The sequence below is a fragment of the Thunnus maccoyii genome, chromosome 14 (assembly GCF_910596095.1).
Source record: "Thunnus maccoyii chromosome 14, fThuMac1.1, whole genome shotgun sequence".
NCBI classification, from domain to species: Eukaryota; Metazoa; Chordata; class Actinopteri; order Scombriformes; family Scombridae; genus Thunnus; species Thunnus maccoyii.
In genome coordinates this window covers 12203485-12226762 of record NC_056546.1, presented here as the reverse complement: position 1 = coordinate 12226762, position 23278 = coordinate 12203485, and the positions used below count along the sequence as shown (strand labels likewise).

The following is a 23278-nucleotide window of genomic DNA, read 5'->3' as shown; positions in this document are numbered from 1 at the left end:
TTTCTTCCCACTGACTACAATAAAATAAGAGCGGCTGTTGCAGAGAAGGTTGCCATGGTAGAGGTACTGACAGCTTTCATACTCATGCTGCACAGAACTGCATCATGCTTTTTTTTAAAGGTTAACAAGTTAACAAGTAGTTCACACTTGGTCATCAAAGTACACATTTTAGAGGCTGTTGCATTAGTAACTATTAAGATTCCACAGCGGTTTTATGTCTGGTTTTTAATACCTTTGGTATAAAGAAAGATGACAATTGAGCCCTAGAAAATTGTAGTACCAGTCCATGCCACTAGTAGGAGGTAAAAAGAAGTTTGAACTTGTCTACTGCTGAATGACAACAAAACATTTCTAAAGAGACAGTCAGAGTAATTGGAAACAACAAAATGCTTGTCCACACAGACAGTGGACACTCGATCAACAGCATATCAATAATAACAAGGCAAAGGTCATTAATAAAACATGGGACAACTGATTAAAATAAACAGAAAATTGAATCCAAGCAGCCCATGTTTGTTAGTACAGTTAAAGGGTTTGGTCAGTACGCCAGTGTTGACTTGCAGGATGGATGGATGGATCTGTGTTGTTGGTGTCCCAGGTTTAGATTTCTCACTCGGTGGTCCCTTATGTGGGATATCTTTAAGTATGTTTTTATGTATGTTTTCTACATTTAGGGAAATCCTTCTAAGATGAGGAGACAATGGTGCAGGTGTCGGAGTGTGTGTACCTTCCTCGTTTGTTTTCTCCACTCTTCTTTGGGAATGATGGTCTCTTGAGAGTACAGAGCGGTGTCAGAGATATGTTGGTGTGCATTTCTGGGAGTCTACTAAATCTGCTGCGTCATGCATGTGTTGGTCTGCTTCATCGTCAGTACATCGTCAGACTTCCTGTGTGTGTAGAGGTCAGTCACCCCTAGTCCTTCCATCCCTGTCCTACATTCTGCCTTTTCTTAGCGTCCCACACTGATGTTGCAGGTCTTGCAGCTGGGGTCCTTCTTGGCGTTTACTGTAGACAGACTCATCAGCTGGTGCCCGCTGATCTCAGCCACCATGCCCAATGCCAGGTCCACAGGCTCCGTGTAGATCACCTCCAGGATCACGTCCTGAGCGTGGTGGAACACCAGACCGCCGTCACCCCCTTCATCCTGCTTGCAGGTAAGGAAACGGTTGTTGGTGATGTCAAGAGCAGGGAGCCTCTGCTTGCAGAACTCGTCACCTCTAGAGCCCTTCGGCGCCAAGACCAGGATGACATAGTGGTAGGCTGTATACATGCAGTAGAAGTCCCCGAAGTACAGGTTGGTGTCGGGGTTGAAGAGTGTGTCAGCCTGGACCTCAAAGCGTTGGCGGCCATAAGGGGAGTCCTGCGGAGGCTTGCCTGTGTTGAACTCTGTGTTGCAGCTAAAGAAAATGCCCTCCAGCTTGCCACTGATGGGTGAGCCGTGGCTGCCGCTGTTGTCCTTCACCGAAGGCAGCATCCGGTTCTCCTGCGCCTCCCTAAGGTTTGGAAAAAAGAGAATTAAACTGGCCATGAGCAAGCAGCAATCATGTCATCAGTTTCCCTTTTGGGGCGATCAGTAACAAAACTGCCACATTGCTTTTATCTACAGTTGTTGTGCTCCCCCTCAGCCAATCAAAGTCATTTTGGAAATGCTGGAAGACTGTGGTAATATATATCACTTCATCAGGTTTGAGTTTAACAGTGTGTGAGAGAGTGTGACACATGGGAAAAAGGCTGATTAAATGTGCAAGAAACTGCAAATCTAGTTTGGTTATCTCTGGAGCTATAATAACATTAGCCCAGTACAGTGTGTCTCACAGAAATCTAGGGAGAGAAAATTGCTCTAATGAAAAACAAAACATTTCTCTATCATTATGACGCAAACTGCCAGAAACAAAAGCAGCTTTCAGAAAGCAAGTTAGCAGATGAACATTCAAAGCGATTAATGCTTCTGTGGCAGCTGCATATCTTCACCACAGAGTAAATCCTGGCAGGAGCATCCAGAAGCTCCAGTACATTAAGAACAGCGCTGCCAGGATCCCGATGAGAGTGCAAAAACACAAACATATCACACCAATTCTGTTTTCATTGCACTGGCTCCCTATCTCCCTCAGGATTGACTACAAAGTCCTGCTACTCACACACAAATCCATCAACGGACATGCGCCTACCTACCTACTGATCACACCAAAAACCTCCACCCGCACCCTAAGATCTGCCAGCAGCTTGCTCCTCCGGGCCCCCAGTACTAAGCTCCACACCATGGGGGATTGAGCCTTCTGCTCTGCTGCACCACACTTGTGGAACGGCCTTCCTTACCATCTGAGGCCAGCACAGACCCTAGACTTTTTCAAAAAAAAAGGCCAAAAACCTTTCTATTCAGGAAGGCTTTTTCATTTTAACTCTTATTAATATTTTCTTTATGTTGTGTGTTCTATGCAATTAATACTGTAGCACTGTGAGTTTCACTATAATTGAAAAGTGCAGTATGAATTAAATGTATTATTATTTTTATTATGAAATCGGAGTTCCAGAGCTCCAATTATGAATTGTAATTATACTGCTATCACTCCAGAGGTTGTCATTATATCCATAATTGATGCTTTGTTGCGTTCATTACAGAATTATTCTGCTCCCACCCAGGCCACAGAGGCAGAGCCATCAAGTTGTCAGTACTATTTCTCCCCACATGATGGTGCAATTTAACAGAGGCTAATTCGGTACACTGTTGCAGCTACAACTCAGCAAAAGGGAGAAGTCTGTACAGATGATGTCATGCGGTAAAGCTTCAACAAAAGACTGCTCACAAGCTGTGGTTTTAGTACAGAAACTGTGAGTTTTGGTAAACTGTAACCATTTCCTCAGAGGGAGAGAAGATATGAGAAGAAAGGACAACACCATTACATGAGGAGGTTAAGACAGGAAGTTGGAGAAATACTCTAAAATAAACCCAGACAATATGTAGTATATACTGTAACTGCAGAATGCTTCAGTACAAACTAAAATTGGCTACTCCAGAGATATTCCATCTCTCCCTCATCTGTCACACTCTCCTCTAACATCAAAACAGTTTTGAGCAGCTTTTGCTGCCACAAGCATGTTTTTTTCCCCTTTCTTTCTTTTCCCCCGCATCCCCTAACAACTGTCTGCTATTGTCAGACAGAGTTACACAAGGCTTTGGCACTCTGCAAGGAAATCACAAGGCGGATGAAAAAGTGGCTGCATTTTCTGTTGTACTCGTATGTATGTGTACAGAGGAGGTTACTGGAAGATCAAATCCATGACTCTATGGGACTCTATGGATTACTGTTAGTACAGCTGGCTGCTACAGCAGTTTGACGTACTTGTGTGGATTTATGGAACTAATCAACATGCTTTCTGCAGCTGCACCCTTCAGCTGAATCTTCACTTTTGCTTGGCTACAAGCAGCTTTCTCTGGAGGGGAATACATTAACCCAAAATTACATGGTCCTCATGCTGTTTGCATACAGAAAGGAGCTGCAGTGTGAATGATATATAATAATGTAGCATTTCATTGCTATGTTCTCATTATCAATATCAACATCATCAGCATCACAGCATTGTTATCTCAGCAGTATGTTAACAGTATATGCTTTGCTTCCTTAGTTTAAAGGTCATACTAGCATCAAGTAATGTCACAAGCCTCTAAGGTCAGAGAGGGCACCAGATACTAATGTAAAAGAACTGACTTGGATCATTCCTCTTAACTGACCAATTTTAAAGGAATTTTTCATCATTTGAGGATATATACTTATTCTTGCTGATAGTTAGATGAGAAGATCGATACTCTCATGTATGTACAGTAAACATAAAGCTACAGCCCGTAACTGGTTAGCTTAGCTTAGCAGAAAGACTGGAAACAGGGGGAAATAGTTAGCCTTAACTAGCAGAGAAACTAGAGAAAGAGAGAGAGAGAGTGGAATAAAGCAATGCAGACAAACATTTGAGATCAAAAATAGGTGAAGACACATTACAACTGTTTCAGGCTAATTGTGATAATATGAAAGTGGTCTCATTGATTCAAAATCTTATGAACCACCAAAAAACAAAGAAGAGCTCAGAATGAAAGTTTAATTAGCAATAATATACACTACCTCTCAGACAGTGTCAGACTGGGGAGTTACTTTCATCTTGATACATTTCTAATATCATTAAAACATTGTAAATGTTATACCTAAATAGGCTGCCTACCTGGCATGATCAAAGTATTCTTTATTCTGGTTCCTGTAGAAGACAGAGAAACGCAGCATCCGGCCAGCGATGACCTCTGCCTTTTCCAGCAGCTGGTTTAGATGCACTGTGGAATAATCTGGAAACAGACACAACATGTATCGTTACGAGAATCTATATTCTATCAGAGGGATGAGAAACCAATGTATAAATGTTATTAGAAATAGTAGAAATAAAGTTAATTCATTAGAAGGAACAATGATGAAATATGAACTTTGCATCTGCACTCAATGATCCTGAGATTCTTCCATCCTTGTATTTTTCATATTCATAGCGTGAAATGACCCAGCATTTAGAGCATTTTCAGTATTATAATGATCTCCTTTCACTCCCTACCATGTAAGCAGCTCTGCCAAATGGGTGTGGATTTTATCCAAAGCAAACTTTTTAAAAATGTAATTGTGAATTGTGAAGGCATTTTCCTCATCCCAGTCTTCCCACAAGCACTTGAACACACCAACAAGGATTTGGATTTGGGTTAAAGAAGAAACTGCTCTCTCATGCAATGATAAAGTACCGTGAACAAAAATGAAAGCAGACAGGCAGTTAGGGTTAGGTCAGATAAGTAAAATGCACTCAGCAATGTAGCTGTAAAAACACATGGTCAGTTTTGGTTTTTTTTTAGACCTTTGGCCTATTTTTTATGGCAAGGCTTACACCGTTGACAGGAAGACAGGAGGAATCAATGGCGGTTAAACAACTCAACTGAGACACTGAGGATTTTACAGTAATGGAAGGTTTTGGCAGCGGCGTCTCTTGCCCACTTGGAATGCAAATGATCAACAACATTGTTAACCATGCCCCTTCATCAATTTCACTTACTACGCCCTCATCACACTATCCTGCCTGTTCTCCTCCCTCCCATCTCAACTGCTGCTTTTCATCTTTTCAGCAAATGCCCCACCCTCTCTGGTTTGTTTCTAGATCAATGTGTCATTCTGTTGTAGTAGACACAAAGTCAATAAGTGAAATACAGCAGAGGTCCCCAGCCAGAATTGAACCAGGGACATTGCAATGACATGGTATGTGTTGGATCACTAGGCCACGGGGAAGACCTTCCCCACCCTCAAATCCTACCCTCCAGTCTCCACACCATCACTTCCTCTTTCCCCTTTCCCCCTCCCCCACTGTAAGCCTCTAGCCAGCAAGGTTGAACTCAATGACCTCTGCATCAGAAGATATACAGCATAGCCCCCCTCCTTCCTTTAATCCTTCTTTTTCCTCAACATCCCCTCCTCCAACTCTCTATCCATCTTCCTGACCCTCCACTCAGTATAAATTAGCCTCCCTTTAATATTCGCCCTCATATTCTGCTCCATTTATTTTGCCATAACCTCTCTCTTCATGCCCTCCACTAATTGTCCTCAGTTCAGTTGGTCAAGCACATGTCACTAACTGCCAAAATTAAATGCAGCACTGAGGTCACACATCCTAAAAATGTAGGTACTTGCCACCATAAAGCTGCATATTACTCACCAGCAGTGCAGAACTCAATGATTTCACTCCACTCGGAGACGGCATAGTCCCCGTCAGTCTGTTTTGATGCAGTCTGGACCGCCACGGTGTACTCTGTACGCGGGCTCAGGAACCAGTGGCCCCGAACAGTCATTGGCAGCGGCACTGCCTTGGCCACCAGCTTGGTGGGAACATCCTGGAGGAAGGGAAAGAAAAATGAGGAGGAAAGGGTCAGAAACTCCATTTATGGACCATTTTCTTTCACCCACATGCAGGGATTTCTAAAAATACTCCATGTAGACACACACAAATGCACAAAATTCAAATATAGGTGGCAGTTTATACCTGTCCCCGCCCTTTTGTTTGTGTATGTATACCATTCTGTACACTATTCACCCCTGAAGTCTAAGTGGATCTTAGCAGCTCATTAATCCACCAACACTGTTGCTGCACACCAAAATCAAAATACTGGTATGGGGTCACCCACCATCACAGAGTGAAAAGAGGAGAAACCTTTGGTGACACAGCACCCAGGAAGTGACTCCAGGAGGAAAGGAAGGAGGCTGATGAAACAAGCCTGTAAGATTACCAAACCAGTTCACTGACTAACCACTAAAGGAGCTGCAGTGTTCCTGCTAATGCTGGTGCAATTACTTTCAGGCAGAGAGGGTTGTGTGAGTGTGATATTATCCTGTTAGTGCTTGGAGCTACGGCTCACCAGGGAGTCTTTGAACAAAACCACCTTGAAATTTGTGTTTTTTGCCTGAAAGGAAAGGTTATCTTGGGGTAAAACATGGTGTACCTGTTTTACGTATGTCATTTTAGGTTTACACCTACAGATGATATTACAAGATGGATGTGGATGTTAAGAGAAACATCTCATTCTGTGCAAGTGCACTATGTAGACGCAGCAACATGCTATCCGAAAAGCAGTATTAACAGAAGTGCAGATTTTAAATTGAGACATCATATCAAATACGGATTTATTGTGATACTTTCTGAAAGGATAATAAAAAAACTAAATAAGAAAAAAATAATGGTTTCACATCAGCCTCCCGTTTAGTGGGCACCACAAAGTTCTGTACTTCCCCATTATTATAAACGATCTGCATACACTATCATTACCCCAACACAGACTTACAATATCCATTTTTATGCAGATGATGCAATTCTGTATACATATGGCTCTTCTTTAACCAAAGCAATGTCTCAATTACAGTCTGCCTTTAACATTATAGAAACATTGCTGCCTAATCTCAAACTTGTAAATGCACTATGTAAATGCAATGAATTACAAAGGTATTTAAAACTTATCTTATTGGGTGAATTAAAAGTTTTAATTTTAGACCTTGATAGAGATGTCTGTGATTGTTTCTGATCCTGTTTTTGTGCCTATGTGTGACAGGCTGTGTTTGCTTTTGTTTGGTCTTATCTCTGTTCGTATGTCTTTTGCTGTGAGAGCTCTTAATCACAATGAGATTATCTGATTAGGTAAAGGTTTTATTTTTTTGGAAGAGGCACCTACAGTGGCGAGAAGAAATACAGAAGAAAAACTTTGTTTTCTTAAATTTACATTACTTATAAATGTATGACTTATAAATATTCTATTCAATAGTTTGTTAAAAACTGGCCAGAGTATTTAAATGTACGTCTGAATAAGATATGCAGTATTTTTATGACTAGTTATTAAAAAGGCAAAATACATTTTACACTGAAATACATAAAAAGTTATGTCATTTACAAGCCCCAAAGTACTTCATTAAATTTCAGGATTCAAGGATTCAGTTATTAGACAATCATTCATTCATATTTTCTCGATTTACACTGGCTCATTGCCTAGTTTGTGCTATTAAAGCATCATTGTGAATGTTCAGTTTTTCACACAATGAATCACATTTTTTTTAAAAAACAAATTCTTGACACATTTCTGTCTTATTCATGAAATGTAGCAAATTCTTTCCAGTGAGACTGCAAAAAGAAGCCTTTTGGTGAGTCATCTCCCTGTTGTGTTGCTCTTAGTGGTGTTTATCTTTGGTGTTTGCTGATTCATGTGTTACCTTGTGTTTGAACTTGTTTGAGTTCTTGTTCTCCTTCTTGTTCAGGTCAATAAAATAGTGTGTGATGCGCTCCTTGCTGCGTGGCTCCATGTCCCAGCATATCTTGAAGGAGTCGCAGGTGATGTTGCTGATCTTGATGTTCTGCGGAACAGGAAGCTCCTCCATCTCAGAGATACTACCATCCTGGGATTTACTTCCTGTGTAGATGAAAAGTGATATTGACAGTGATTTATATGAATGTCAAATAGAAAAACATATGAACTATAAATACTTTGTAAACACACATCATGTTCTGGTTTACCAAAGCTTATTTCAATTTGATACAGTATCAGTTCTGAATGTTAATTTTGCTCATAATGACTGGTATGAGACATCAATAACACTTAGCTTTCATTCAGCTTGCACAATTCTTTCTTCTCTCTTTCTCACTGACCACAAATTTCTATACTACTGCGGTTTCTCAGTAATTATTCCACAGACACAGTACTCACAGTTGTACACTTTACAGTAGTATATCCACCATATCACATACAAAGAACTGCCTGCGAAGCTGAGTACCATATGTGTTGCCATGGAAACACATCAGCCCCTCAACACACACCTATCTGCTTTCCAGAACACACGAGGCATTAAATATTTCAAATGGTGCTGATTGAATCTCCTCTCCTCTCAGCAGAGATGGATCCATCTATAATCAGCAGTAAGAAAAAAAAAAACCTCAGCTACCACACTGGCAGGCAGTGCATACAAGTCTGCAACAATGACATTTAAAATGCTGGTGAATGTCAGAAATTCAGCCATTCGTTTAAGTTTGGTTTGACATTTTTGACATGTCATTCCAAGCCGGGACAGAAAGGCCAATGCAACATAGTTCTTCATTACAGAAAAAAGATAAATCTTACATTTCTCTGAGCTGCATCTGTCAGGTCTCTCACGAGTAACACAACATGTAGCACATGCGCACAACCCAGAGTGACCACTGAGGCCAATGAAAATGTCAAAATATGGTTGAATAAGTGCTTTGTAGAATTGGGATGAATATAGACTTTGCGTCAAATGGGGAGACGCCCACTTGGCATGGCAACAATGTGTTTTCTGTGCATGCTCTGGGGTCTAAACACGAGAGTGAGTAAAACACAAGAATGCAGAATTTAGGAGTAATGCACAACAAGCCTGGACTCTATAGAGAGTAAACAATGGCAGAAGCAGCAGAGCATAGAACATCCATCTCCGCTCATCAGCTGAGAGAGGGTGAGATAAAAGAGTAATCCCATAATTGGGCTGCGTGGACTCTCCTGTCTCGCCTCTATACACATGACGCTCCAACAGTGGAGCATTTATAGATTGAGTCATTCTAGGGAATAGTCAGCCAGAAGGTAACTCCTGCAATGTGCATCTTGCCCTTAAGAGTTGAAAACAGCTAAAAGCAGCCCAGACTTGTTTTAAAATAACATCTATAAGAGACAAATGTATGTTATTTACCCCCAGACCAGATCACACCCCCCACTTACTTTACTCCTAATTACTGCTTCTTAATCACTACTAGCTGATTACCAAAAGAGACCACCAAGTGTTACATGCTTGGACAAACCTGCTGCTCATGATGAAAGATCTTCTGGAATTGTGAATTTATTGTGGAGAGATGACTTTTTAGTGATAAAACAGATGGGTCTTTGGGAAACAAGTCTTGATGCTGAGCCAGTGTATTTACACATAGGATTTATTTATCTGGAATTAATGCACATGGCTTAAACTAGATTTTAGTGGCAATGGGGGAAGGGGATTCCTTAATATGTAAAACTGTAAACAAACCGGCAGTTAAATCTTCATCTGCAGTATGCTCAGCTCCCAGGTCTACTCCTACACCTCTCTGCTTTGATATGTGAAAACATCTTCTGTTGTTGGTCTACATTTAAACTCCATCTCATCTCATACTTAAACCCCACTGAGCTGATAAATTTGGCTCAGACTGAAGGGGTCAAGACAAGGACATGACAGAGCAGACCACTGTCAGAAAATGCTCCACTAAGTCAGCACGGACCAGACAGTGATGTCAGCACTGTATCCTCCCACTTGAGACTTTATGTTGCTGACCTTTAACAAAAACAAGTAAAAGACAAGGCCTGTTGTCACTATCTGATATCTGAGTCAGGGGAAAATGCAATACACTCGAAGGCAGTGAAATGTTTCTGTTTGTAAGTTTTCAAAATGTCTAAGTTTAGACATGAACTAAAAATGCTGATACAGGCCTTAAAGGACAGATAGTGAAACTATTTCAAAGGTGGATATTGTTTTATATTTAATAGGAAGTACTACTTTGAATCTTGAATCTTTTTATGCTAAGAAATTTTGTGCCAACTCATCATAAGTATTCATCATAAATCATTCATCACAAATCATAAGCTTTCAGGGTATTCTATCCCAAATCCTCATCACCTCAGGCTACCTGCAGCATATTATTGTAAACACTAACCTAAACCAAACACCAAATATGAAAAACCTGCTAACTTAGTTGCTGTGTTGTGCCTGAAGCAGAGTAACATCCTTGTCCTCTGCTTCTTACGATGCTAATGTCAACACTGATGTTTTCCTTCAAAACTCTGCAAGGAGACCTCATGCAGGTCTACGCGCTCCCAGCTCCTTGTGATCCACAGTGCTGACTTAGCTCCTGTTTACTCTAACATTTTCCTAATTAACCTGCAAATAGAAGTATTACGCCAACACAGTGAAGCTTTCCAAATGCAGTTCCGATATTCCCTGCATAACACTCTTAAGACTACTCAGTCAAGCTTAAAGTTATGTTATCAGGGAAAACAAGCTCTGAAGGTTTCAAATCAACAGGAACACCGATGAGACAGACGTAGATCTGCAACCACCATAATGGCAAGCAATATAGAAACATGAATGTCATTAACAAACATAATATAAAGGTTGAACACTAAAATTGAGCTACTAGTATGCCAACATACTAGGTAATTCATAATATAAATAAAATTAACTACAATTTGCTGGCAATGAATTTAGGTTTAATCTGAATATGATGTGTACCAGGTAGACTTGCTGCAGGCTTTGTGACATCCAGTACCAAGCTGTACTCTGAATCCTCTGGGACTGTGAGAGGACAGGATGAAAGATGGAGGAGCGAAAGCCAAGCAGCATGAAGGTCAGGCGGTAAGGGAGAAAGTAAAACCTTTTACAATCTCACATGGGAGGCCTAAACCCTCAGACTGACTTGAATTTATTGTTTACCATAATTGTACATTGGCTCTCACTTCTTTGTACTTACATCGCTACTATGGCTAATATTGATATTGTTGAGTCATAATTTTACCCTATAAGCCATTATACTGTAATGCACTTTTGTTATTTTGTATTATCATCTATTGTATTGTATTATACTGTTGTGCAGGAGGGGAAAGGTGGGGAATGCTTCATCATGATCAAGAAAAATGTGTCAGTTTTTGAGCTCATGCTTAGGAGCTTAGAGGAACACAGCTTACTCATACTGTGCACACATGCTCAGGGGGTTCAAACCGACATATGAGCACATTCAACTTGATACATGTGAGCAAGTTCACATGTATCAGTACATGCTTGAGCAGAGTGTCAAAATGCAGAACAGAGCAATGTATCTGCAGCATAGCAAAAGCATTAAACATCAAAAGATGGAAAGCCCACTTGGTTAAATCTGCTAAATCAAATGGACCTTACTAGTATTGCCCTTTTGCTCAGCATGCAGTCAAATGCCACAGTGTGGAAAAGCAATAGATGCAGGAGGATCAATAAAAATCTTGTTAACATGCATACGTAGGGCCACCCTAATGGCTCTCTGTGGTAAGATTTGTTCCAGTCACACCTGACTTGATATTGTGAATTACTTGTTAGCACTGTTTACCGGCAAGAGGAGCGTGATTTCATTCCCACTCAGGCCATCAACGCAACGTAAATGTACACTCTTAGTGGTGTCTGGTGATAAAAGTGTCCATCTTGTCAGGTTGCGGCGCACCCATTTAAAGGTCTGAGTCTCTTTATTTCAAAACAAGTCAACTTTTGGTCCAGGTTAATGTTGAAAAATCAATTTGAATAGTGCTATGTAAGAAAAGAACTGGCAGCAGATACTAGCACTGACTGCAAAAGTGGGCACTGCACTCAGACAGGCAAAACTCCTACTTTTTAAGTTGCAGTAGTAGGTCTAAAATTGAACTGTAGACTTTGACACTGTAGGCAGTGTAACACTCAATAGGCATCAATGCGCACAGGCCTTTGAAAAGCACGCCTTTGTTCCTCTCAATGCACAGGCTAGACTGAGACAGCAACCATGCTGGGAGTGAGAGAAGCTGCCAACAGAAAAGCATCTTTCTCCCAGAGTGAGATAAACAATGCCCTGTTCATCAGGGTTACGTAGTCTGTGTTCCACCTTTTATACATCAATAAGCTCCTGAACAGCAGACAAAGACTTACTAAAGACACTTTAATAACACAACCTTCAGTGCAAAAGAGAAGTCTTATGTTCAGGATCGACCCATCCATATTCTTGCAAATTAATTCAATCCAGACCTTTAGGGAGGACAGCTCTGTCTTTATAAACTTGTCCAAAACCAGAATGAGTCACCGTTTCTCATTTGCATTGAATTTGAATTCCTAAACAACAGACTGCGTCAACTGTGTTCTTTGTAGTACAAGTCTTTAATTTCTGTAGAGTTTTATCTACCAGCAGTCAGGCACTGAAAAAGGACATTTAGGGGATTTCCTGACCTTTAGGGTCAGACTGCATTGCGAGCAATCTCAAAGAATTTTCTAAACTAATGAATACAGTAAAGTCAGTTGCCAGTGAATTTATTATGCAGATGATAAGTAGCTGCATAATATGTACCTGTAACTCTTGCCAACACAGTCATGGCACGCAGCTGCTGACATAAAACACAGCCAAACTAAAATGCCAGCTTACTCAGACGATGCTGTATGTCATAAGGCCGTCCTGCTGTTGTTGGATCACACTAGATATGCTCTACACATGTCCACCGAGTAAGCATTAGAGGAGTTAATATTCTAAACAAGACTGATGCTAATAGCAGAGTAGGAATTTCTAGCAGAACTTCACCTACTTCCAAGGTGCATGGGGAAGGAAAATGTCTGAATGGGTCAAAACTCCAGTAACAGCCTTGAAAGCCACAAGCCAAAATGTGTTGGTTTCATAATAAAGTTGTTCTTTGTACTACAAGTGCAGCTGGAGGTTTTGACCATTTCAGGCTAAATGCTAATTCCAGTATGCTAACATGCTCACAATGACAATGCTAACATGCTGATGTTTAGCAGATATAATATTTACCATGTTCATCTTTTTATTTTAGCATGCTAGCATGCTAACATTTGGTGATTAGCAAGCTCAAAGTACAGCAGAGGCTTATGGGAATGCCATTAATTTTGCAGGTATTTAGTCATAAACTAAAGTATTGGACAAATTAAAAATGTGACTACAGAGTTATTAAAATTAATCCTGAGGGAGACATGAACCAAACTGAACATGAACATGAACCAAAGGCAACTCATTCAAGACAGTAAAAAAAGTCAAACTCAAAGTCAGGGGATCACCAAAGTCAGTAGGATTCATCTTCTGGTGACTATGAATGTAGGTACAAAATCCACAATCCATCCAAAAGTTGTTGAGATTTTTCAGTCTGGACCAAAGTGATGGATTGGCCACCTGACCAACTGACATTACCATCCATAGATGGCCAATAAAAATCTTTTGACAGTGTCCAAAATGTTTGTTTTTGTTTTGCAGGGATTGGAAAGTAAGCCCTTTGTTTAAGTGTTGATGCATTGCTTTTGAGGAAACAACGCAATCACTGTCTTGTGATTGGCAGCTCAGCACTGAAGCATCTTTCTTCATCAGGACAGAGTTAATTGGTAATATTTTAAAGGGGAGATATTATGCTTTTTGTGGTTTATATACTGTTCTGATGTTATGCTAAACATGGTCAAAGTTCCAAAACTTAAGGTTAATGTATGTAGAAATGGTCCCTGCAAGTCAAAAACCAGGGTTTGTTCTGAACGCTTTGTTTGCAATGTTTTTTTCTACCTAGCTGACAAGCTGATGTCAGATTGATGCTGTGCATACTCATAAATGGCCGTCCGTTATGTAGCCTTCATTGCTAAGGTGGTTGCTAATGTTTTTCCATGTGTTGTTTGTGTTGTCCACTCACATATTTCAGATTGGATTTTTGCTCGAACATATACAGATGTTTTTGACAAGTTGACATTGCAAGTAAATAACAAAAAAAAAGAAGTGAAATCCCCCTACTACTGTTTGTTTCTGTAGCCTCCTGAGGGTCAGTCAGGCGAAGTCAGCAATGACGCAGCTTCCAAAAGCTCACCAATCAGAACAGAGTGGGCTCATCAGGAGGATTATCTATCTATCTTTCTATCTATCTATCTATCTATCTAGCTATCTAGCTAGCTAGATAGCTAGCTATTTCGGGCAGAGAGGTTTCACAAAGTGCAGACACAGTACTTGGTTGCGTAAATGGCAGCCATCTATGATGGTAACTTAGGCTAATTATGTCAGCAGCCACCGCACAAAGGCATTGCGAGACATGTAGTGTGTAGTTCATTACCCCCTGTAAGTACACATTAACTGTGGATATAAAATCAAAATGGTGGTCTGAGTCGCAGAGGTTGGTGACAAATTTGCATCCAGTACAACATCATGGAAGCAGTTCTTTGTGTACCCAAACCTTGGAGCACCAGCAGCAGAGATTTCTTATTCACATGAGCAGATTCTGTCATTTCCCTACTACTCACCACAAAACACTCACGACCCCCCACTTATTCATGTCACAATCCCATCACTAAACTGAACCATTAAGGCTGTGCCTCTAGCACAGGGTACACACAGAAACAACTTGTATCCCACAATTTCTTTTGTGCATTGAAATGCTCAAACAGTCCTCAGTGTGTGTGTGTGTATGTGTGTGTGTGTTTGTGAGCACTTTCCCACAGACAGTAGGCCTACTGAAGCTGCATGCATTTCCATTTGCTGGGTCAGCATAGGCACATAAGCCTCTCATGCTTGCAATTAAATATTAATGGATTTGGGAGATAAATTTAGAAAGCTATGTGGAACTGAAATGAATATGGTCCTTGGAAAAAGGTTCTTATTGACTTATAATAAAACAAGTCTATTTCCAAGAAAGGAAAGGACAAGATATGCCGTCTTCTACATGGGGTGTGGCAGAGGAAAAGTGAACTGGAGGTCATTTTAAGCTACATTGAAAAAAAGAGGTGGTCAAAATAACAGAAACACCAAAATAATCCATTCAACACCACAAACCATCACACAGAATTTAGCATCACAAGCTTCACTTATTTACTGAAGGAATATTCTATTGGATTGCATCTTATAGTGTACAGTACAGTACAGTACTGTGTCTACCACATGTGTCAAATGTCAAATCTTGGAGATCAGACTGAATTTGCATTAGAGTGGATGCAAGGCATTAATGCATTTATAACAATGTTATCAATTGTGCAGTGATGATTATGCGCGTGTTTCTAGTTGAGCTTTATTCTCTAAATAGCATTTCTAGAAACTACTTGGCCATACGACAACCACTAATTGTTCTGCGGAATCTGCAAAGAAAGGTAGACATTGTGACTGTGTTGCTCCATAAACAGGGAGTATGTGGGTGTCTCAAGGAGACAGAGACACTATTTACACTGGGTAAACTACTCGACAAATAGGGAAGTGGCTGTTGTGCTGCAAATGCCAAGCTTGTCGGAAAAAAAAGCTTGCCAGTACACCTGCAGCCTAGGAGGTACAAAGCTAGCACAGGGTCCATTAGAGAAGTCAAGCCACATCCTACAGTCTACCATTATTAAAATTACAACTTTAAAACCAGGCCAGCAAAGCACTAAGAGGATATAATGCATCCTGCTGTAGGCTATTACATTATGAGGAGCAGCTCTGGCAGATGAGGAAATGAGGCACAATGACTGCACTGTGATCAGATGCTGGGGGTCTTTTAGAGTCTCAGTGAAGACACACCATTGACTCCAGGATGGGTGGTGTGTAAACCAGACTGGCTCTAACCAGCCTATCCTCACACAGATCAAGAAAATCTGGTGAAGTTAAAAAAAAAAGAAGCCTAAATACATCCATCCAGCCATGAAAAGGTGTGATCTCATTTCATGTCAGTAATCTAGAATCTTAATTAAAAAGGGATCTCTGTGGTCATGCGTCTTGACTCAGATGTGGAAACGATTGTGTGTAATTGCACTGATGGGTGTGTAGGGCTGCACCGCCTGTGCACACACACATGTGGGTGCAGCCATGTTTGAGCCTCTCATTTTCTCCTGATGATGACTTGCTTTTTTTCCCCCCACCATTAAATTCGCATCAGGGTTCAGCCTGCTCATGTAAAAACTGCTTCTCTATTTTGACAACATATAACTGGTTTACTGATGCCTTCTCATGTATGATTACAATCATATAAATTCTTTATTTGATGGTAAATATCCAGAAAACTTTTGAATTCGGAGAAGTCAAACTACAGACTATCCAGCATACATGCAGCTGGATGACTTGAAGAATTAGAGCTTTTTACAAGTTAATGTTGGAATATAAGAATATAAATCGAGCAATTTGGAGCCATACAGGCTGTATTCACTGTGTGCAAACAAATTGATTAAGGCAGCCCTCTGAGAAAAAGACAAGAGGCAGCGGTTATAGGTGGGGTGGCTGCCGGCCTCTGTCCCTGTCTGTGGTGCTGAAATAAAGAACTGTATCACTCAACATTGTTTTATCGCTTGTGATTGCTCAGTTTGCAGTAATATACGTTTCTTTTGGACAGAGATCTCTATCATATGGATGAACAAAAGCTTGTTGCCACAGAAAAGACACTCTGCTATTCCACACACGCACCATCTATCCATCCCTTCATCCAAAGAACCGGTGGAGCGACCGGCCCCTATTCCTTTCAAACGCACAATAAGGGTAGAGCATGCAACTAAAACCAATGACAAAACACGCTGTATGCGTTGCAGCAGCTCTTGGAAATTAACAATAGGCCCTAATGCACCGACAATGCGTGCAAATGTCTCAACACCACACTGATTCTCCTTACCATCTCGTTCGCATAACTGTATGGCGTCCAAGCTCAGGTCCTTGATCATCCCCTCGCAGGGACTTAATGGACTGGTGATGTTGTGCGCCAAGCCTGGTACCTCCATCTCTGCAGAAGAGCCTGGGTGATGCTACTGGTGAATAACTGTCACTCGTTGAATATCGTCCACGGGGATTGCGCAGCAGGCTTTCCTTCCACGGTCGTCAAGGAGGGAGACAAGAAAGAGAAAGAGAAACCGGTTTCCAGTCAGTTCCCCGCTCGTTCGGTCGCGCACAGCTCTCCTCTCTGTCTCCTGGGTGGTGCGGCTAGTGGCGCGTCAGCGGAATCGTCACGGGCGCGAACAGCACAAGCCGCCAGTTCGGGTTTGCAACGTGAGGCATAGCAGCTTTTGCGGGAATGTATTTAAATGTATAGACGTCAAATTATACCAGTCAGTGCGTTTATCTTATTTCATGCGCTCCCTGTGCACGCAGCGCCTCTGTGCCTTCAGAGCCACAAGTGTGTCTTGTGTTACTCCGCCGCGGGACAGTTGAACATTCAGAGGATTAGTGCAGAGACGTTCCGCAAATCCAATGGTTTCTTATGTAACCAGATTAGCCCGGTGTTTCCCCTCCGGTTTTGGTTTCCATCTAAACACTCCGGTTCTTTCCTATTTCACGTTCAACGTCATCCCATCAAGTGTCTCTCACATCTCCTTATTTGGTGAGGTGTAGCCCTCTCTTGCAGGAGCGCAGGTGCAAATGGACCACACAATAATGAGCTGGGGGACAACTCTGACATATTGCGCGACATAATGAATGGACTGCATCTGCGTCTCCCCCGCGCGTTTTAGACATTATGGCACATAATGAAATGCAAAACCCTGTCAGTTTATAGCCAGAAAACCATACGTTATGTTTGGCTGCGTGTGTGTGTGTGTGTGTGTGTGTGTGTGTGTGTGTGTGTGTGTGTGTGTGTGTGTGTGTGTGTGTGTGTGTTTGTAATTATCTCCCCTTACTACACCCTCTTTATCAGTGGCCCACAGGAACAGGATTGCCAAGACATAAAAGGTCAAGTGCATGGCTAAATTGCAGCTAAACAAACACTGAAGGCTTCACTCTTGGGCCATGGAGAAGTCAATTCTGATAATCCCAGAGTCATTTTCAGTTTAATATTTCCCGCAGCAATATTGTCTCCTCTCCACACTCCACAGGGGAGCATCAGAGTGAGGCGGTGTCACTTTCTATTTGTTTTTGTCTCTCTCAGTGTTATACAAGGCGCCCTGAAGAGAGGCGACAGAGCGTTTATCTATTCAGCGGACAACGGATTCTGCAGCTGCGCCTATGGGGACCCCTGAGTCATCCTGTTTAAAACCGGGGCAGGAGGGGGTAGTGCTGCTCTATAGGCTACATTTACAGGAGGGAAAGCCACACTCTGTGTAAGCCATACTGACACTGCGTCATCATCACTTCTAAAGAGAGTGCAAAGATCAACGTGACCATTTGCATCTCCCCATATCTCATTTTCATTTTTCACGCAGATAACTGTAAACTAGTTGGTGACCATTTTCGTGCACATTGGAGGATTAGAAAATGGGGTTATGGCGGGCAGGCGAATTAAACTCCTGGTAAGCCCATAATCACTGTGGCATTCATATTCAAACATATTAGACGCACCACTTAAGGTCTGAATATATTCCTCACTCTGATTTCATGGGGCAACGCTGCATCTGGCTCAAATTTCCTGCCGAGGAGATACAACTCATTAAAAGTGAAGGTCAGCCTGCTGATTACTCCCTGCAAACAGAGAGCCATCTGTGTCTCAGGACAAGATGCTGGTACAGATTCAACATCGACAGATGAAATGATCTCTTAGCTATTTTTGCTATGCATCTCTAGTGTAGGAAAGTTATATGTGGCAATATATATTGCAATATATTTTTTACTCATTTACTGTACTACGCAGCTTGTAAGTATGACTTATCAACTGCCCTCCTGCTGTCTAAGATGCCTTGATTACTAAAGAGCTTTGCTCTGATATCCACAGATTAACACAGCATCTGTTTAAATGACTCTATTTCCACTATAATTCCATAAACCACTGAGTAAGCTCATCAAAAGTTCATGAGCAGTGAACATAAACAAAAAGAACTAGAGCTCAGCAAATGGGCCTAAATGCACCAAATAAAAAACGCTCATTGTTATGTATGCCATCATCTATTTCTCTTTGTCGCTCTGCCTCCCTCCCTCTTCCCATTTCCCCGCTCTGCCTGCTGAGCTTATCTGGTATGGGAGAGGAGGAGGAGGAGGAGGAGGAGGAGGAGGAGGCTGACGGATTCTGGAGGGTTCCTTCTCATTCTACCTCCAATCCATCCTCCTTGCCATCCCTCTCTCCACCCACCCGTATCCCCTCCAGCGAGAGTCATCATGTGTTAGCATCAGTGTTCCAGCAGAGCTGCAGGAGGACGAGGGAGAGCGACACTGTGTCCCATGTAACACACACCCAGCCAAGTTCATCCCCTCCCCCTTTCTCCTCCTTCAGCCACATCCTCTCTCTTTTTCCTCCTCACCTCTTTTACCTTTTTTCCCCTCTTATATCCCTTCTACCATCTTTCTTTCTATTACACTTTTCTTCCACTCTCCCTGCTGTTACTCTAGATCTTTTAAAGTGCATGTTAGTGTGCAGTGGACAGTGTCAGTTTGTGTTTGAGTGTGACTATATGTCATAGTGTGGCCTGTATTGGCAGTCCACTCTGATTTGCTCACTCCGCTGTGCTTAGAGCTCAGAGGCCGCAAGAACACACGGTGACAGATGGAGACATAGCAGGGAGAGAGGTGTAGTAAGAGTAGGAGAAAAAAACAAGCCAAATAGGTTTAAAAATGATAGAAAGATTAAGAAAAACTGAGCAGTAGCCACATTTAAATCCAAATATCTTACTACGTGCTTCCTCCCACCCACATAGACACACCCTACAGTCACTACACATCACTTCTCATCCAAGAGGTCAGTTATGAGCCAGTATATGAAAACAGGCCACAACATTTTACATTAGCAGAAAACAACACCAAGTCTCCAGGGCTCTCTCTTTCTCTTTCTCTTTCTCTCTGAGTGTGTGTTTGTGTGTGTGTGTGTCACTGCGTACCACAAACACGTTTGTCTGAGGGAAGCAAATGAAGCGTGTCATTGATTTGCAATGTGAGCTCTGGCCTTAGCTGCAGTTCGACTGATAATGGCCATGTGGGCCTCCAAATGAAATCCCCCTTTATTGGAGCTTTTTCAAGAATGAAACACTTTTCACCTGTGATCCTGTTGTTGCAGTAAAATCTACTGACACTGTTTCATTCTCTACCAACATGCAACAGCAAGCACCTGTGATTGGCCCACACATTTTAATCAAGGGAGACTAATTAAAAGAAGGGCTGAAAGAGTTATTAATAAAATTAATTAAATTGATAAAGAGTGCAGCTGAAGAGATATAATGTAAATGGATGTATGTGGATGGATTAGACTTGGAAGGGGATACCTGGGGATCAATAAGCCAGACACTGAAAGCTGACAGGATCCCAGAGAGAAATAGTTTTAAATTCTGATAGAAATAAGATGATTTGTTCACAGAAGTCAAGTGGAAACATGCTGAGTCACTTGATTGAGGTGGAAGCAGCAAAAGAAAAAGAGTAAGGATATAAAAAGCAGTCTTCATGTTGGAACTAAGCTTCATTTGGGACTGGAAAATGTTCCCTCTTCAGAAAAAAAAAGCCTGCAAGGTTGACATCTATATAACTGTAAAAAGGCTTATTAAGCCTACATGTCCCAGTGGAGAGCCAGCTTCCTTTACACTGTTCAAATGACACATGAACCGATTAGTGTATCTCGCTGTATGTTGAAATATGAATAGTTCTCCTTTTGAGCATAATGAGCTACTTATCCTAGCAATATGTGTACATTAAAGTTTGGTTGTGTCCCATTCTACTTAATGGGGGCTGTAAAGAATTCCCTAAATACTACTTGCCAAAACTATTTATTGCTTATGATGCTTTCGTCAACTATTCATATTCTAGGTTTTGACCCATGTGAAGTTATACAGGTTAGTTTGACTTCAGTAAAAGCTGATTAAAAGTTACTTTTAGTAAATGTTTGTTGCTGCATTTTATGCAGTTATGTTATAGTAGTTTAGTTTCTTTCAGTTACACCACAAAGCTCATATATTTCAACAATGATCATATTTAACACCTTCAGAATTCCAATAAAATGCATTTCATCACAGATGTTTTTCTAAATTCTAAATGCATGTAATACATCATAAATTTCTAAAACAATTATTCTCATACTATAACAATATTACTGAAAGCACTAAGAGCTGCAGATATTTAAAAAAGTAAGAATAGATCAGTCTTAGTGAGTCTTGTGTTATTTTGTGTTATTTTGCCTGAGATGGAATGAATGATGAGAAATAAACAGGTAGACAGACATCGATCCAGACTTATCAGACACTGTGAGCATACTGTCCACTGGATTAAAGCCAATATGATGAACGAGCAACCAAGTCACAGCTCTTCTCATTTACACCTTTCCTGCAGAGGCAAGCTGCTCATGAGAACAATATGTGATGCTCCGAAATCTGCTGATCTTTAAGTGGGGAGGCCAGCAGGCTATTGACTAAATACACAGTTTGTTAGTGATAAAAAAAACCCCACAGCTTCGTTTTGCTACAATTTATCTGTCATTCACTTTCCGTCTCTCTCACAATAGAACATGAAAATGCATTAGTCATGCTGGTCACTGAGAATGATTGCCAGCTGTGCCATACAGATAATTGCCCTCAGTGAGATGAAGAGACTTTGATATCTGTGATTTAATAGTTTTATATCTAGAACTGTTATGCTTGATGTACACGGGATTGTTTTATAGGGTAAAATGTCAGTGTATGTATTCCTGTGGAAGAATTTTTCTGAGTAAAGTAAAATTTAGACTTCAGTTTTGCTCTGATGTTATCAAACTGGACTTTACATTTCACATCCCTCATTTAATCCCTGTACTAGTCACTTTAATATATTTCATCAAACTGAACTGAACATTGTACACTACATTCAACCTCCATTGTAACACAATTTAATTATTTTTTGCACGTCACATTTAATTTTTGCTCTTGCCACCTTCATTTCTTTTTCCATAGCACAGTCCATATTTCCTTTATACAGTCAATGTTTCATTTCAAGTTTTATATCCCATTTCAAAACTATTATTTTACTATTATATTATTACCTTACTTCTTTTGTTCTATTTTTATTCTTCTATGTTGGATTTGTGGGAGCAAACACCAAGACACATTCTTTGTATGCTTACATACTTGGCTAATGAACAGATTCTGATTCAGATGTATTTATCACATGAGAAATTGGCAACAAGACACCACAATTAATGTTTTCTTAACATCCTTCCTACACATTTCCCCCTAGCTCTTCAGCATAACACACCAATATTTACATCATATTCAGTGTTATGGTGTTATACAAATATGAGGGTGTTCTGCGTTCTTTACCTCAGAAAGCCTCTGTGGAAAATAATGACAGAGAAGGAGAAAGTCAGTGAGTCACAAGCTGCCATGGAACACAGTTCAGTGGCACCACCTGTTTCTGGTAAGGGCTCATTGGTGTTGGATGACAGGCTCCCTCTCCCTCTCTCTCTCTCTCTCTCTCTCTCTCTCTCTCTCTCTCTCTCTCTCTCTCTCTCTCTCTCTCTCTCTCACTCTGCACCATCTGAACATTAATTTACTGCCATAAACAAAGGGCCTGTGGACAAGGTTTGGAGCAGTTAATATGATCATAAATGAAATGGAAAATTGAATCACCTTCCCCTCCTCAGGCAAAATGGGGCTTGAGAAAGTTTGTTTTGTATTTAGTGAACATGCATGCAGTCACAGACACACACCTAATTTAATCTCTTCTAGTAGTCTCCTCATTTAAAAACTAAATTCTGACATTCAAAACTACTAAGTAAAATAAGTATTAAAGACAGTATATGCCCTCTTAATTTGAGTTAGTGTCTCTGCTGTCATAATTGATTAACATTTTCCTTTTGAAGCATGTTTGTTCAATCCCAAAAATAAGCAAAGAGTAATTTTGTAATGTTATTTAGCTATTAATTTCAAAACATGTACCCAACAACATCTGTTGCTGGGTAACAATTTTCCATGGTTTCCTAGAGAAGAGTAATTCTAAGTGGCAATACTGCCTCCTTGAGGTTTGAAAGAACACTGCCGAGCACAGAATTTAGCATGAAAAAAAATGCATTAAGCCAAGTGGTTATCTATTCTTTACAGTCTGTGGTCTTGTTCCCTGATTTTGCTGAGCAGCTCAGATATTAAATAGGGGACAATGAAAACGCACAGTAGAGAGTAAACAGGTCAGGGTTGGA

General features: G+C 40.9%; 1 protein-coding gene across 9 annotated transcripts; it reads right to left on the bottom strand.

The window, feature by feature from the left end:
• Positions 1-66: 66 nt before the first annotated feature.
• Positions 67-22465, bottom strand: LOC121911465 (phytanoyl-CoA hydroxylase-interacting protein-like). Of its 9 annotated transcripts, XM_042432972.1 has the most exons (6): positions 22404-22465; positions 16886-17076; positions 7761-7957; positions 5725-5899; positions 4210-4327; positions 67-1493 (listed from the first exon to the last, which is right to left on the bottom strand). In XM_042432972.1, exons 2-6 carry the CDS (start codon positions 16989-16991, stop codon positions 950-952), a joined length of 1140 nt encoding a protein of 379 aa, XP_042288906.1. In that variant the 5' UTR covers positions 16992-17076; positions 22404-22465; the 3' UTR covers positions 67-949. The 9 variants fall into 9 exon arrangements, with proteins under 9 accessions (XP_042288906.1, XP_042288905.1, XP_042288910.1 ...); XM_042432971.1 differs by lacking the exon at positions 22404-22465 and having other exon boundaries at positions 16886-17487; XM_042432976.1 differs by lacking the exons at positions 16886-17076; positions 22404-22465 and adding an exon at positions 14065-14106.
• Positions 22466-23278: the final 813 nt, after the last annotated feature.

What these genes read in the sequence shown, in the direction of transcription:
- LOC121911465 (XM_042432972.1), bottom strand. Translation starts at nt 16,991, where the DNA reads ATGGAGGTACCAGGCTTGGCGCACAACATCACCAGTCCATTAAGTCCC. An exon ending in ACAGTTATGCGAACGAGATG is followed by an intron (nt 7,958 to 16,885) that starts GTAAGGAGAATC and finishes TCATCTACACAG; the next exon opens with GAAGTAAATCCCAGGATGGT. An exon ending in CATTGAGTTCTGCACTGCTG is followed by an intron (nt 4,328 to 5,724) that starts GTGAGTAATATG and finishes GTCTGTTTCCAG; the next exon opens with ATTATTCCACAGTGCATCTA.